Source organism: Sarcophilus harrisii, chromosome 2 (genome assembly GCF_902635505.1).
Source record: "Sarcophilus harrisii chromosome 2, mSarHar1.11, whole genome shotgun sequence".
Classification (NCBI taxonomy): Eukaryota; Metazoa; Chordata; class Mammalia; order Dasyuromorphia; family Dasyuridae; genus Sarcophilus; species Sarcophilus harrisii.
Genome location: NC_045427.1, coordinates 326,038,538 through 326,053,597, shown reverse-complemented (window position 1 = coordinate 326,053,597; position 15,060 = coordinate 326,038,538). Strand labels below are relative to the sequence as shown.

General features: G+C 35.1%; 1 protein-coding gene across 4 annotated transcripts; it reads right to left on the bottom strand.

The window, feature by feature from the left end:
- Positions 1 to 31: 31 nt before the first annotated feature.
- EIF2S1 (eukaryotic translation initiation factor 2 subunit alpha) lies at positions 32 to 14,966 on the bottom strand. Of its 4 annotated transcripts, none has more exons than XM_031952772.1 (8): positions 14,730 to 14,966; positions 11,269 to 11,510; positions 6,378 to 6,457; positions 4,012 to 4,163; positions 2,666 to 2,772; positions 1,837 to 1,934; positions 1,357 to 1,500; positions 32 to 571 (listed from the first exon to the last, which is right to left on the bottom strand). In XM_031952772.1, the coding sequence occupies exons 2-8, from the start codon at positions 11,507 to 11,509 to the stop codon at positions 446 to 448; spliced, it is 948 nt and encodes a 315-aa protein (XP_031808632.1). In that variant the 5' UTR covers position 11,510; positions 14,730 to 14,966; the 3' UTR covers positions 32 to 445. The 4 variants fall into 4 exon arrangements, with proteins under 4 accessions (XP_031808632.1, XP_031808629.1, XP_031808631.1 ...); XM_031952769.1 differs by lacking the exon at positions 14,730 to 14,966 and adding an exon at positions 14,183 to 14,357 and having other exon boundaries at positions 62 to 571; XM_031952771.1 differs by lacking the exon at positions 14,730 to 14,966 and adding an exon at positions 13,978 to 14,150 and having other exon boundaries at positions 62 to 571.
- Positions 14,967 to 15,060: the final 94 nt, after the last annotated feature.

Sequence of the window (15,060 nt, the reverse complement as noted above, 5' to 3'; positions counted from 1 at the left end):
TTTAATAGGAGTGAAGAATGAAGAAGCCTAATTAAATATCCCAGAAATTTATTGAATGTTCGTTTGAATACAATGAATGTAGAAAGATTGGAATTGTTTGCTTTTGGTGCTCCTGGCAAATTTCAAAGAGGCACTAAATGGGAGGGGCTGCCAATGGGAAGTAGACATGGAAAACCTCAGGCCCAATTATTTGGATGATCTCAGTTTGTGAGGTTTTAGTCTCTAGTGAAATTAGGCCACTCCCTTCAAAAGAGCTCAATGTGTGAAGGTAGCCAGCATTTGGGAGGGCATTTCACATGCTGGTCTGTTGAAACATTTAAATACTTTGAAATACAAAATATTCAGCTTTGAAGTTTTCAATACTGGAAAACTCTGAAGTCTAGGGTGTCTAAGGCGAGGAAGGGCTGGTCTGTGTTCCTCCAGTCATACACCTTTTCCCAAAAAGTTAATCTTCAGCTTTGGCTTCCATTTCTTCAGCATCATCATCTCCATCCACCTCGGCATTTTCCCTTTCAAGCCTTTCCAGTTGTCTTGCAAGCTCAGTTTCATCTGTGTCTGTGACCACTTTGGGCTGTGGAAGGAGGATTAATATATTATACAAAATTTAAGATTCAAGTTAATGTCTAGTATCAAATTCTTCAAAATGGAAATTGTCATAATAATTGCCTTACAAAGTACTTGACAATTTCAAAATCAATGCTAATGTTATCAACAGTTACAAATACAAGAAATTCTTGAATATTTTTCAAATTAAAGAAAAAAAAATTGATCATTTAGTATTTTACTATACTAAAACATAAACATAACTATAACTTGTAAAAATAACTTATGTTTGTAATTAGCTGCTCTAGGAAATCTAAAAATCCCACCAAAAAGTGGATAAAAGTTTGAATTTCAAAATGAGATTCACAGAGAAATTAATTGTACAATCTCAGCTTTTAGAGATATAAGAGAATTTAGAAATTACATAAATCTAATCCTTTTATTTTCAGATTAACATTTCTTTTTTAGTTAAAAATAAGGAGAAGATAACTTGTACATGAAACCCCAAAGGAGAAAATGAAGTTATACATAACAAACTCTGGAAATATTTATTCATTTTCCCTCCTAAAGGGCTATTTCTCCATCAAACAAAACACACTAATTAAGAGGTGCTCTAATTTTTCTTAATCCAAAGTCCAAATACTTGTAGTGTTTGATTTTAATTTTTCAACTTTTGCCAAGTCAGGTATAAGTTAATTTTATTAATAAGAATAGCCATAATGCTTAATTTACCACCAAAAAAATAAAAAACATAATGACATATAAATAAATTAAGGTACTAATTAAGAGTCTTATGCATAACACTTCTCTCACCTCCATTTGAACATTGAAAACACCCCTCTTCTCCTCAATCTTTTCTTTGATGACAGCCATAGCTTGATTGAGGACAGAGAGGCCCTCTGTTCTCTCTAAGGTTGTAGTGGTCATCACATATCGTGGAGGTGCTATCAGATTAATCTACAAGAGAATGGAAGACAATTTCAACTAATGCTGAATGAATACAATGAAAGCAAAACTCTTCATAGCATAATTATATTAAGTAGATTATTAGTTTTAGATTTTTATTTTAAAATACCGTTTAGTTTAGAAACATTAGGACCTAAGTGATGGACATCTCTTTTCACAATCTTACCCTTTAAACAACTGCCTTAAGAGAAAAAAAAATTTTGCAACAATCACAAACTCATCTACGGGATTTTCATAAGAAACATACATAAAATAAAAAAACTGCTTTCTTATAAAGAGAATAGAAAGGTAAGAGCAGACTTTATATATGGGTTAGGTGTTACTCACCTTGATAGGCATGTTTTCTGTGGAACAATTCAAACCTGCTCTCAGAGCTTCTTTTACAGCATCAATACCTTCATAACCATAACAAGCTACTTCAATATCTAAGAAATAGATAACAGAATGTTCACTGTAAGTTTTTAAAAATCTGACATAACAGGTTTTCTGTATGTGAACCCTCATCATATTTCATTTACTTCACCTACACAGCAAAATGGAAACTACATCATTTTGTAATCTCATTATTTATTATTATTCTCGCACAAATTATTCCAATAACTAAACTATTAAAAATGTAAATTTAAGACATCACTTTGAGTTTACTGGATTAATAATCATAATAGACTTAATTGGTATAATATAACTTTGGTATAAATTTATTTTGTGAAAATTCAATATCAGCAAAATAGTATATTCTAAGTATTCTTTCCTGGAAATGATCAAAAGACTGGTATGTTCGCAAGTACTTTTTCACTTTACATTATTATATGAGGCAGTTAAGTGGCACATAGATAGAGCATTGATTCTGGAGCCAGAAAGACAAGAATTCAAACCTAGCCTCAGACTCTTAATAGCTATGTGACCCTAGAGAAGTCACTTAAGTTCTTTGCCTCAATTTCCTCACATAGTACCTATCTTGCAAAGTGGTTAGGGGCAACTGAAATAATAATTCCATGGTTCTAACAGTGCCTGGCACAGAGTAAGTTCTACATAAATGTTCGCTATTATTCTGTTTGATTATACAGCAACTTTTTATTAGTAAAATTCATAATGATGAATAACAGCTTTCTTAACTGAATGCAAAATCTTAAAAAAAAAAAAAAATCTTATTTACCGGCTCGAATTTTGACAGCTTGTGGTGTCAAGCGCCTATTTATGTTATCAATCAGCACTCGTCTTTCATCTTCATTCAAATCCAGTCCATCCAGGATTGAAGGGTCTCTGAAGTAAATTTTAAAAATTGAATGTGCCAATATTGATTTGTGTTAGTACATACAAACTATTAGAAACAAAATTTCTAGGGGTCTGAGGAAGATGGGTAATTTCATTAGGAATTTAGGAAGAATTTTCTAATTCTTCTATACTACCTGGCATAGTGACTTGGGAGTTATATGATCATGTTAGCTCCCCAACTCAACAAACTTTAGTGGATCTCTACTGCCTCTAGGATCAGGTTTAAACTTCTCTATTTGATACTTAACAATCCTTTCCCCTTCCTACTTCTTTTCTATCTTTCCAATCTTCTTCTACATGTATCTCTTTTTGCAGTACTTTTCTTGCTCTCTCCAGCTGCTAAAAGTAGTCTCCTCTCCACCCCATTGTGTCTATTATTTATGTATATTGTTTGTGCCTTAAAGACAAAGGCAATCTCTAAGTAGTATGTGGTATGTAATAAGCACTATTTATATGGTCACATATAAAAACAAACATTATTTCCTTAAAAAATACATGGGAAATATGGACTGTCCCAAGGGACTGAAAACAAAAAATTTTGTATTTCGTCTTCAAATGAGAACCTCATATGCAATTACCCGATGTGATGTTTATCTATTGAGTGCAGGAAGGTACTAATGATAAAACAGAATAAAAATACCAAGATTCATATTAAAAGCATCTAAATTATCTTGCGACTATTTAAAAAAAAACCCACAAACTATTTTACTAATTTAATAATCCATTCTTATTGTGGATAAAAGAATATAGATGCTCTGGAATGGCGCCTCAAAGATCTATGTGGTCATAGAAGAAAAAAGTCCCTAAAGTTTTTGTGATTATACTTTAAGAAATTAATCTAAGGAAAATATTAAAAAGAATTTCATTAAACCAAATGGAAGTATAGTTTCAATCTGTACCTGGCAGTATCTGTGGTGTGGAAAATCTTTCCACTCATGGTGAGACATAGAATATAAAAGGGTTATTAACCTTGAAATAAGGAAGACCCAGGATTCAAGTTCTTACTTGAGAAAATAAAAATTATGTGATGAAGTCACTTAACTTCTTAATGCTGCATACAACTGCCTAAGATTATAAATTATAAAATACTTGTTGATTTGCATCAATGGAAAAAACAAGATTTTACTGTATTTTAAAACTATTAAATGTTGGTTAACAGGTGCATTAAGACACTGCACATCCCCCTTCTACTAAAGTAGAAATGCAATTTCTTAAAAAGGTTCTTACGAGACTGCATGTTTAAATGCATCATAGGCACCATATCCTGGTCTCTTGTACTTGTCATCAAAAACCCAGGCAGTTCTCTGGAATAGGCTCTCCAGTTGCTCATCCTTACTGTACTCTAACACCTCGGCAACATGGCGAAGGATGCTATAAACCTGGAATCAAAAAGATAGGTTTAACAATTTGAAAAATGCTTATCTGTATTACTATTACTTTGTTTTTTAGACTGTGTTAATTTCCTGGTGATCTTGCTCCACATTCTTCACTCCCTTACCCTGTTTAACTTATAAATGAAATTCAATTAAAACTATGAGAGAGAGAGAGAGAGAGAGAGAGAGAGAGAGAGAGAGAGAGAGAGAGAGAGAGAGAAAATGTATATAAATAGAATATGTATATACCAATGAGTATATCACTTATAAACTACAATTCCTGCTTCTCTTCCCCCTAATCTTCCCTCCCCTGGAAAAAAATAAAGAAAAACCAGGTAAAAAGTTTTGTTTTGTTTTTAGGGAAGGGTGAAAAAATTCTGAACCTGTGATTTCATTAGTGTAGACCAGGGGTCCTCAAAGTTTTTAAACAGGGGGCTAGTTCACTGTCCCTCAGACTGTTGGAAGGCTGGACTATAGTAAAAACACTTTGTTTAATGTGTTTAAACTTCATAGCCCTAAGTGAGGGGGATAATCATCCTCAGCTGCCACATCTGGCCCGTGTGCCCTAGTTTGAGGACCTCTGGTGTAGACCAATGGTGTCAACTCAAAAAACAAGACAAACAAACAAAAAAGGATTTTGGAGGCAGCTTTTTGCTTTTTTACTCTGGTGTAGCCTACTCAATAAAAATATACTATGAATATAATGTTTGAATTTTTTAATGTAGAACTCAACATTTTGTTGTTGTTCATTTGATTACATAGCAATTCAAGTCCATGTATTAAGTCTATGTCTGCATGTAATAAAAGGTTGATATCAAAAGGAACATTATTTGAAACACACATTTTCTCCATGAGAAAGAAAATAAATTTGAATGGTTATTGTTACAGTAGGAGAGATTAATTCTTCACATTGAGACTAATAGGATTTAGGGATGGAAAAGATTTTATAAACTAGTACATCTTCAGTTTATAAATAAAGAAGCTCAAAGAAGTTCAATCACTTCCCCAGCATCACAAAAGCAGTATTAGGTAATAAACTAGAAATTTTTTCATCATTAATTTATTAGGATTTTAACATTATTTTAGAGAGGGCATGGGACAAAGAGGAACTTACCTCTGAAATGAGAATAACCAAAAAAACCAAACCGAAACCAAAACCAAAACTCAATTAGCAAGTACAAAAGATAAATATCCTAGGAAAACAGCAAGAGGATACAATAGTACAAACATGAATAGAGAAATTTGGACTGCAGTTGGCAAATGTTATAACTAAAATATGGAAATGATGAAGCATGCATCAATGGAAGAGAATAAGACTTCAAGGATCCATGTGGGTATTCCTCAAAACAGATGGCATTACATCTCCACTTTTTAGTAGACTGTTTCATGAGTTGCTATAATGAACCCAGAGTAACCTACATATCATCCTGAGGCCTCCGAGTTAGAATTGTAGTGAAATGAATAGTAATAATTGGCATTTATACAGCACTACATAGTTGACAAAGCACTTACATACTACGTAGTAGAGCCAGGAACCAATCTCAGGTCTTTTGACTCCAAAGTCAGTGCTTTTAATCTACCTCAAGGCTTCTCTTGGCCCATGACTAACATGCAGGGACACTTCCAGAAAAGATTAAAGGGAAGGAAAAAACAAAACAAAACAGAAAAGCAAAAAGCAGCAATTACAACAAACCAGTCTACAGATCCATTGCTGTCCTTCCAAGCTCAGAGATCTTGTAAGCTGTTACCCAAGTCCTACTCCTCCTTAAAACAAAAAGCAAGGATGTATCTATGATCCTTATCTCCCCCTCCCCCAAAAGAGCTAAAAGGAACATAAGCACATCTAAAATTCTATAACTTACAGAGAAAAAGGCTACATAATTAATAAAATTAGAAATTACTTGTAATTAAATTGGCTAAAAGCTATTTTGGAATAACTTTCAATGCTAACTTTTGGAAGTTACTCCACTTCCTTATCCTAGATATAAAATTATTAAAGAGTACATCTTTAAGAGTCTCCTTAATATCATAAATGCTCTATTGGTCCAAGAGAATACTTTGACAATTTTTAAGTCAACAGCAAACCTAGGGATATCTTATTAATTCATATTATTTTAAAATAAAACATGCCATCAATCATGTATGTTCCCTTAAGTTATGGGAAGGCAATTTGGTTGCACAACACACTAACAAATATTTGTCTCCTAATATTAAACTTACAGTTTTAGATTTGGTGAATTTGTCTTCACATTTGATTGCTTCTTCTGGAGAAACTCTTCTTTTTGACAAATCGATATAGCCTGACATGAGGAAATTAAGAAAAATTAGGATTTCTAAACAATGAAATTATTAATTTTCACTCTCAAGATAAATATTTAGAATTTGGAGTCAGAGGATTTGAAGTTCAATCCTAGTTCTTCTACTTGCTTCTTAAATGGATTTTAAAAAATCTAAGTTTAAGGTTTTTTTGGATACTCTAAAACCTATAACTCTATGAATACATTGTTAATCCAAGTCTGCCTCAACTCAAATTGAAATTGAGACTTTACTTACTCCTCCCATGCATATTTCAGGTTGTTAGCTTCAGAACATCATTAATTACTAGTTGAAGCTTTGCTATATCTTGAATATCGCCTCATAAATTAGATCCACACTGATCACTCCTTGCTTTGGGCCCATCTGAAAGTTTTATATACATATATTCATGTAAATCACTGGAGAAAAAAATATTGAGAAGGATGAAGGAAAGATCAGAATCAGTGATATGTAGGCCACACATTAATTAACAATCTTTAGGAATAGTTGTTGACTAATCTACTTAACCCTCTTGTATTTTTTTCTCCACCTTCACTATCCAAGTTGTTTCTTTATTATGATTTATCCAAAAATTACTAGTAGTTACCAGTTTACAGAGTAATGGTCAAATTATAGATAATTCTGCTACAGCTCAATATATGTTGTGCAAAATTATGTAATAACAAAGCTTAAAGATAAAATGTTTATAGAGAATAACATTCCAAAACTTGTTAGTGACACATTAAAAAAAAGAAACATTTAAAAAAAAAATGTAGTAAAGTTTTATATTTTAAGTGGTTAAGAAATACCTAAATAAAATAAATGCCCCAAACTGCTGCTCAGTCTGCAGCATAAGAGAAGGGAATGGGATTGATGTGCACCAGCCTCAATTCTTTTTTACTCACAGTTTCTACTACACCACCAGAGACAAATAAATACAGTCCTTTACTTTGACAAACACCTGAAGTTTGCATATAGAGGTATAAAAGCAAACTCAAAATTTGTGTTATAACTAAAAATATTTAATATGTCACTCACATTGGAACAAATTCACCCTTTTGAAACAAATGTTATGGCAGAACTATAATTTGCCAGGAGTTCAAGGTCCTTAAGCACTCTCTCATTATTTCCTACCTGTGTATTATTTATAATCTGGCCAAGCCATTATGCTTCTAATATGCCCTAAACTTTGTTCTTGTACTTTTACCTTTACTCAAGTTAGAACATCTTCTCTTCCCTCGAATTCATTTTAAATTTCTATTTATCCTTTAAGGCCAATCCAAGTTCCACCTTCTACAGAAACCCTTTTTTTGACTCAATCCTTGTTAGTAATGACCTTTTTCTTGTACTATCTATGTATATCTATCTAATTCCCATTTTTTTTTAAGATCAGAAATGTCTTCTTATCTTCCTTTGTTGTGTAATGTTCTGCATAAAACAGGCACTTAGATTTTTGGTGGATTGAACTCAATGGAAGCAGTATTGGCATTGCATAATTTTTTCTTAGTGAACCAATATTAATTCAGTGATTACTGCTTCCCTTTCTAAGTGCTTAAAAAAAAAAATTATCCATTTAGTTACACTATGGATACACTTTATCCATTTAAAGTGTTATGTAATAACAATCCATTTAATTTTGTTCAGATGTATATATCAAGATGATTTGTCAGTTTTTGAATTTATCTGCTCTTCTGAAAATTGAGACATTTGAAGAAGCTGAGGCTGTGTTAGTGCCTAGATCAACAATGCAGAGTTCCTAAATGGAAATGCTAGAATGCAACTTAACCTGATTTGTCATCCAGTATACACACATGAAAGTAATAAAAATTAAAAAAGCTATCCAAGTAATCAAAGACAGTGACAGTCACCTAAGAGGAGTTACAAAGAAAAAGTTATACTCTGTTGTTAGTTTTTGCCTTAGGGAGAAAAAAAGACCAACTAAATAGTGACCAACCTATCCTTTTAAACGTTAGGAAGTGTATAATAGAAGGAATAAAAAGTGCAAGCCTGCATTCTGTCCTCAAAGGATGTAATATAAATTATCTTCTAGCTTTTTAAATTTAAAAAGGAAAGACAGAGGCTTATTTTATAGCATCAAGCAATCACTAATTATTGAGTACCTCTAGGTAGGTAGCCAGCATTATGGATAGTTCCATAAAGGAGAAAGAAAAATTTAAGATTGAGTTCCTGTTCTAAAGAAGCTTATAATCTCTTTCAGTTGAAGTTAAACATGTGAAACAGAATAATTATAAAATGATCCATAAAGAAGTGGCAAAAAAATATTGTACAGTATAAATTCAACAAGCTTTCAATCTGTATTCGTTCTCTCCTCTCTAATTCTCAATTTCTTATTTAGCTAATTCAACTCTAAACTACTTCTAAGGTCAAATCGCTTATTTCCAATCACCACTTATTCTGTGCCAACTTCTAACTGGAAAACTAACATCATCTGGCTCCTACTGCTGGATTTAATGTATGTTAATAAGAATAATAAGCCAGATGTAGTCAATCTATGGTTTTATATACAATCTCCATTTTTCTTTGCATATGGAAATGTTTGTTGATGATTTTTTTAGATTTGCTGGGGAAAAAAAGATTAAGTCACACTACTGAAATGAGAGACTGCTTCAAACTTACTTTTCTCTCCTTGTTTATCATATAACCCTTTAAAACATGACTTCTTTTCCTTTACTCTAGCAGCTTCTGGTATAAACAGCCTTTCTACTTATTCAAGACCAAGCTTTCTACATGTAAATCCTTGATCATATATTCCCCTTCTCAATCTATAACTTATACTTACAAACATGTCAAAGTCTCTCCCACCCTGCAAAAAACTCACCTAACATTCCCTCTCAGAAACTACTTTTACAAGTTATCTATCTCAACCCTCTACAATCAGACTTTCAATCTTATAACAGATTACAAAATCACCAATGATAGCCAAATCTAATGGTCCTGTCCAAATCTTTATTTTCCTTGCTCTCTCTGCAGTGTTTTATGGTGTTAACAATGCTCTCCTCCTGGATTCTTTATTATGACCACTTACTCAAGTCTCCTTTCCTGGCTAATTTCATAACTCCTAACTGTTGGTAAATTCCAAGATTTTGTCTTGGGCCCTGTTCTCTCATTTCTCTATGGTCTTGTACTAGGTGATCAGATCTCCCATGGTTTAATTATACTGCTATGCAGACAACTCCCAGAATGATGCATGTATCCCATTTCTTTATTGGGTTCCAGGACTGACTTCACTACTCCATATCTACTTGACATCTTGAACTAGAAAGCTTGTCAATTTAAATAACATTTAAAAGTGAATTTATTCTCAAACCCAGACTTCTTTTGGATTTTCCTACTTCTATGCAGAATACCAGTATTCTTCCATTTATCCAACCAAGTAGAAGATGGAAACCTTCTACTTCCTTTTCCCCTCACATACTTAATAAGTTGCTAAATTGTGCTGTTTCTCCATCTACATTTCTTGTACCAGTATCCTCTTTCTCTTCACATCACACAGTGAGGCAACTGGGTGGTGCAGTGGATAGAATGCTGGCCCTAGAGTAAAAAAGCCCTGAATTCAAATCCAACCTCAAACACTTACTAGCTGTGTGACACAGGGCAAGTCAGTTCACTCAGTTTGCTTCAGTTTCCTCATCTGTAAAATGATCTGGGATTTTTGCCAAGAAAACCTCAAATGGGGTCACAAAGAGTTGGACACAAACTGACCAACACACAGTTCAGGCCCTTATCTCACTTATTGCAATAGCCTCCAAATTGGTCTCCTAACCTTGTTTTTCCCTTTTCCAAACCATCTTCTACAGAGATGTCAAAATGATTTTCCTAAAGCAGTTTTCATCCTGTTACTTTTTTACTCAAAAAAACTTCAGTGGTTTTTTATCACTTACTGGACAAAACAGAAACTCTTGTTACCTTCACAAACTGGCTCCCATCCTAATCTTTTGGTCTGATTAGACATTATTTCCTTATACACAGAAACCTTCTTAGATTTCTCATTTATGGTACCCCATTTCCACAGTTCCTGGGCTTTATGCCTGTGACAGGCTGAAGGTTCTCATTCCTTACTTCTTTCATTAAAGCATTCTTTTCTACATGAAGTCTTCATCTCCCCATATGCTAATTAGCATTTTCCCCAAATCACTGTTTTATTATATTTTATAGTGATGTGTATAGCTTGTATCCTCTTGCTTAGAATATGCTTAATAAATGTCCTACCCAACTAATATTTATCAAGTATTTACCAGCTGCAAGACAGTAGAAATACACAGGTGAAAATCAGGATATAGTTCCACATAAGGGCTTGGGAACTGTATGAAATCTGCATTAGTATATAAAGATGGACCTGTGACGATTGCAGAGAAAAGATGCAGGCAGTTTTCTAGGAAAATATGAGTATAGAGAAATAATTTTTAGTTGAATTAATTAAGGAGAACATCATGGATTTAGTGCCAGCTAAGATGGGGGCCTTGAGGAAGATTAGATTTTTTTTTTTTTTTAAGAGCAAAAATGGCAGGCAGGGATGAAAAAGTAGGCATAAAGAAATAAGCTAGAAGGCAAATTGAGACAACAGAATCTACGATTCAGGACGACTATTCTTTAATTAGATCTCCTTAATGGAAGGGAAAGATTTATTAAAGGAGTCAAAAGAAACATCATAAAATAGGGTTATTTAAAAAAAAAAAAAAAAAAAAAGCACTTGACACTTTTTACCAGAAGTACACAATTTATAAGACTATTGACTATTAAAAAACCACAACTGTCAAAACAAAAACAATTTCCTAGAAGTTTATTTTTACCTTACCTTTTTCTTTGTCCACTCTAATAACCACCACACATTCATTTCTGCCAATTCGGATGAGTTTATTAATGGAGCGGATACGTCTTCTAGACAGCTCACTAAGAAGAATCATGCCCTCAATATTGTTGTATTCCAATAGACTGACATAAGCTCCCATTTCAGCAATGGACCGCACATTGACCATTACTACATCTTCCACTTCAGGAAATTTGTGCTGGTAGAATCTACAACTTAGTCCTGGCATTCTGCAATTTGAACAAAAGAACCAACTTAGTGCTCAGATTGAAGCCAACATAAAATTTAGAAGTTTAAGAAAAGATGGTGAAATGACTTTATCTTGCCACTGAAAAGAAAAATGTGTTTCCTCTTTTACTTTCAAATTTTAACCATTTTCTGAGTAGCACCGTCAAGAACAAATTTTACTTCTAGTTTTGCTAAAGATTTTTGTGGAGCGTAGGTGTGTCTTTACAGTAGTTTCAAGGAAATATTGTAAAAAATAATTAGTATCTGTAAAACACTGAGAACTAAGGATGAAAGGTACTAGACAGGAGTAAAGTACTATAATAATACTCCACTTTAAGCAATATCAAATGATGGGTAGGGCAGCATTGTTGTTATAAATATGCTCCCATTTTTCAAGACAGTAAAACTAGAAGTACTCTTCCTTCAGAGCAGATACAAATAAAACTCATATTTCTTTTTTTAAGGATATATTATTTTTAAAAATTAACCAAAGAAAACTCCCTCATTTGAGGCTTATTTTTTATCTGAAAACAAGTATAACTATGTCTATTAAGAAGAGGGGAGGAAAGAGCTGTGATAACATTATAACAATTAAAATTTTAGACACATAAAAGAGCTAGCTAAATTAAGTGCCACCCCCCCAAAAAAACCCAAAATCCCTTGAATGATTGTTACTTTTTTCTATGAAGTTTTTTCTATTTTGCCACCTGAATTTGTTTATGCATCCATATTGTGATCCCATAGCCTCCTGCAATTTTTCTATATTCAATACCACAGATTCAAGCCTATTCTCTCAACTTTTAAATTTTGAATACCACCTTGACTTCCACTTTTCTCATTACTCTTTAATTGTAAAAGATGTGGTCCATCCCTTCCTACCCTCCCAATGTAACTAACCCAGTTTTGTAAATAGCTTTATTATTGAATAAAATTAAGATACTGCAATTGTAGGATTTTCTTCAGGTTCTCTAATTTGAGGAAGATAGGGACTAAATCACATGCTAATCTTTATTCAGCTTGCAAGAGTTGGGATTAAAATCATCTAACCAAACAACACATTCCACTCAATCAGGTAAAAGTCTCTTCCATATTATTTACAAAATCTTCTTTGGCTACCTGTTTTTTAACTGTTCATCCTGAATTCCATAATAACATTTTTCCAATTCTTATGGCTTTTTATTTTTCAATCTTGCTTCTTGCTCCCGAGAATTAGCCAATTTCCCTTTCTGAATATCCTTTGGTTCTCACTGTAACACATTTGAAATAGTTAAGTAACTATCTCTGGAACCATTACTTTCCTAGTCATATTTTCCATGTTACCGCATCACTAGGGTTACTTGTGGACACTAGAGGGGATACTGAAGCATTTGTGCTATTTCAATGGTGATAGGTCTTCATAACCTAAGTCTGTCTAACCATCTTTCACAAATTATCTTGTTTTCTTAACACCTATATGTACTTTCTCATTCAAAAATTTTAAATGGATGTCTATTGTCTGTACAATATATTGGCTGTTAGCCCCTTCAAAATTTGACTTCACACTATTTTCAAGTCTTATTTCTTATTCATTTCTGAGTCCTGGACAAACTACATTACCAGGTATCCCTGAAGAATTCATGTAAACCACACCTAGAATCCACTTCCTTTTCACCTTGGTTAAAATCCTTTTCTTCCCAGCTTGAAATGTTTTCTCCCTCAAATTTTCTTTAAGAGTATTCTGCTGAATCTTTCCTCTGTCCCTATCACACTGTACCTTGCACACAAATTACTTGTGTATTTGCTGTATTGCTTGGAGTAGATTTTTTGAAATTATGTCCCCTATACAATGAGTTAACCCCCTGTAAAACAGATTAAGAAAAAACAATTCTCAAATGGATGAAATTAAGATAGTTCCACTTTTGAAACTTCAAAAAGTTTCAAGGGGAAAAGAAATTATATTAGACATTCCATCAAACTTAAAAATGAAACTATTTCTTACACTACAAAACCTCATTCATCATTGAGGTCTTACTATGAAAAAAATTGTAAAAAGGAAAAGTTCCATCCCAAAGGAGACTATATGTGTCCTACCAAAGGAAGAGAAAGGGAGAGAGATGTGTGTCTATGTGCAAAATATATCAGTTAGGGACTGGACATGTGATTTTTACTGATATGATGAAATCTTGAACTTTTGTCTGCAACCAAGTTTGAGAGGTGCTCAGAACCCAGAGAAATTAAGTGGCTTGCTCAGTCACACAGCCAATATGAGCAAAAAGGTGACACTTCAATCCAGATTCCTTGGATCAAAGGCCAATTTTCTATCCATTGTACTACACATAAGACAAAATAAATTTCAAATAATTTCCAGCCCATTTTGAAGGAAGATTTTCTCTGGAAAAATTTTTAAACGAAGACTGGAAACCCTGTGTTGTGTTTAAATACAAAACTGAAAATGTAGAATTCTAGAATTCAAAAATCAAAGCACTTCACCTCCCGGAGCCTGTTTTTCATTTGTAAAATTAGATGAACAAAATCCCTGAGGTATTTTTCCCATGAGATTTTCTGATTCTAATGAAAAAGGGTAACCCTCCTTCACCATTTCTGCTCAACTCTACAAACTAAGTGTGCCTTAAATAAAAAAAAAGATTTGCTGTATGGGAGCTCTCCTTCACGGTGCCTATCAGCCCCTCCGTACTTTCAGACGGGGGACTGCTCAGTCCCCGACGCTTGCAGCAGCATGGGATAGCGGCCTCGCTGCACCGCCCAGGGTCTGGCGTGGTCTTCAGGGCGGGCGGAAAAAGGAAGAGCCCGGGAAAGTAGGAGATGATGGCCCCGGCACACAAAGCCCGGAAGCCGGCCGGCCCAGCAGACCCGGGTGCTGGGTCATCATTCCGAGAGGCCTCCGTGTGGAGGGAGGGGGGGTGTCACAGAGCTCCCCAGACGCAGCGGCCACACCCCCCGCGGGGCCCTTCCCTGGAGCCCACGAGGCCAGGGCGGCCGCAGCCGAACCGTCTCCCTCCCAGACCCGCCTCAACGTGAGCGCCTCTCCCCCTCCCCACGCAGCCGCCTTCGCCACGCCATGAGGCCCACGCGGCTGCCGTTGCGGGGCGGGACGGGGCGACTGCTTCCCGCGCGAGCAAGGGCCCGACCAGAGAGCTGGGGGTGGCCGTCCCGGGGCTTCCACTCTCTTGCCTCTCCTCGCCCAAGGGAATGGGAATGAATGAAAGAGAGGAAGGAGTCACCTGAAATATGTGTGTGAGGGTCCCGAAACAGGTCCCCGCGCCGATCTCTACACTCCGGGAGATGCCCACAAGTCGGGCCGCACCAGAACCTGCCGCCGCCGCTTCCCCTCAGCGTGCGTTGACGCCGGGCCTTCTGCGCCTGCGCGGTCACCCCTCACCCTTTACGCAGGCGTCGACGTCGGCGAGACCCTTTTTTTTTTTCTTTATTTAACCATAGAGTCTTAGTCTTTCTGGGATAGAGGGGGCTATGGGGAAGTGGTTAGGGTACTGACCACTAGGAAAGGGAAAAATACACATTTCCTCACTTCCGCTTATTTTCTACCAAGGAAAT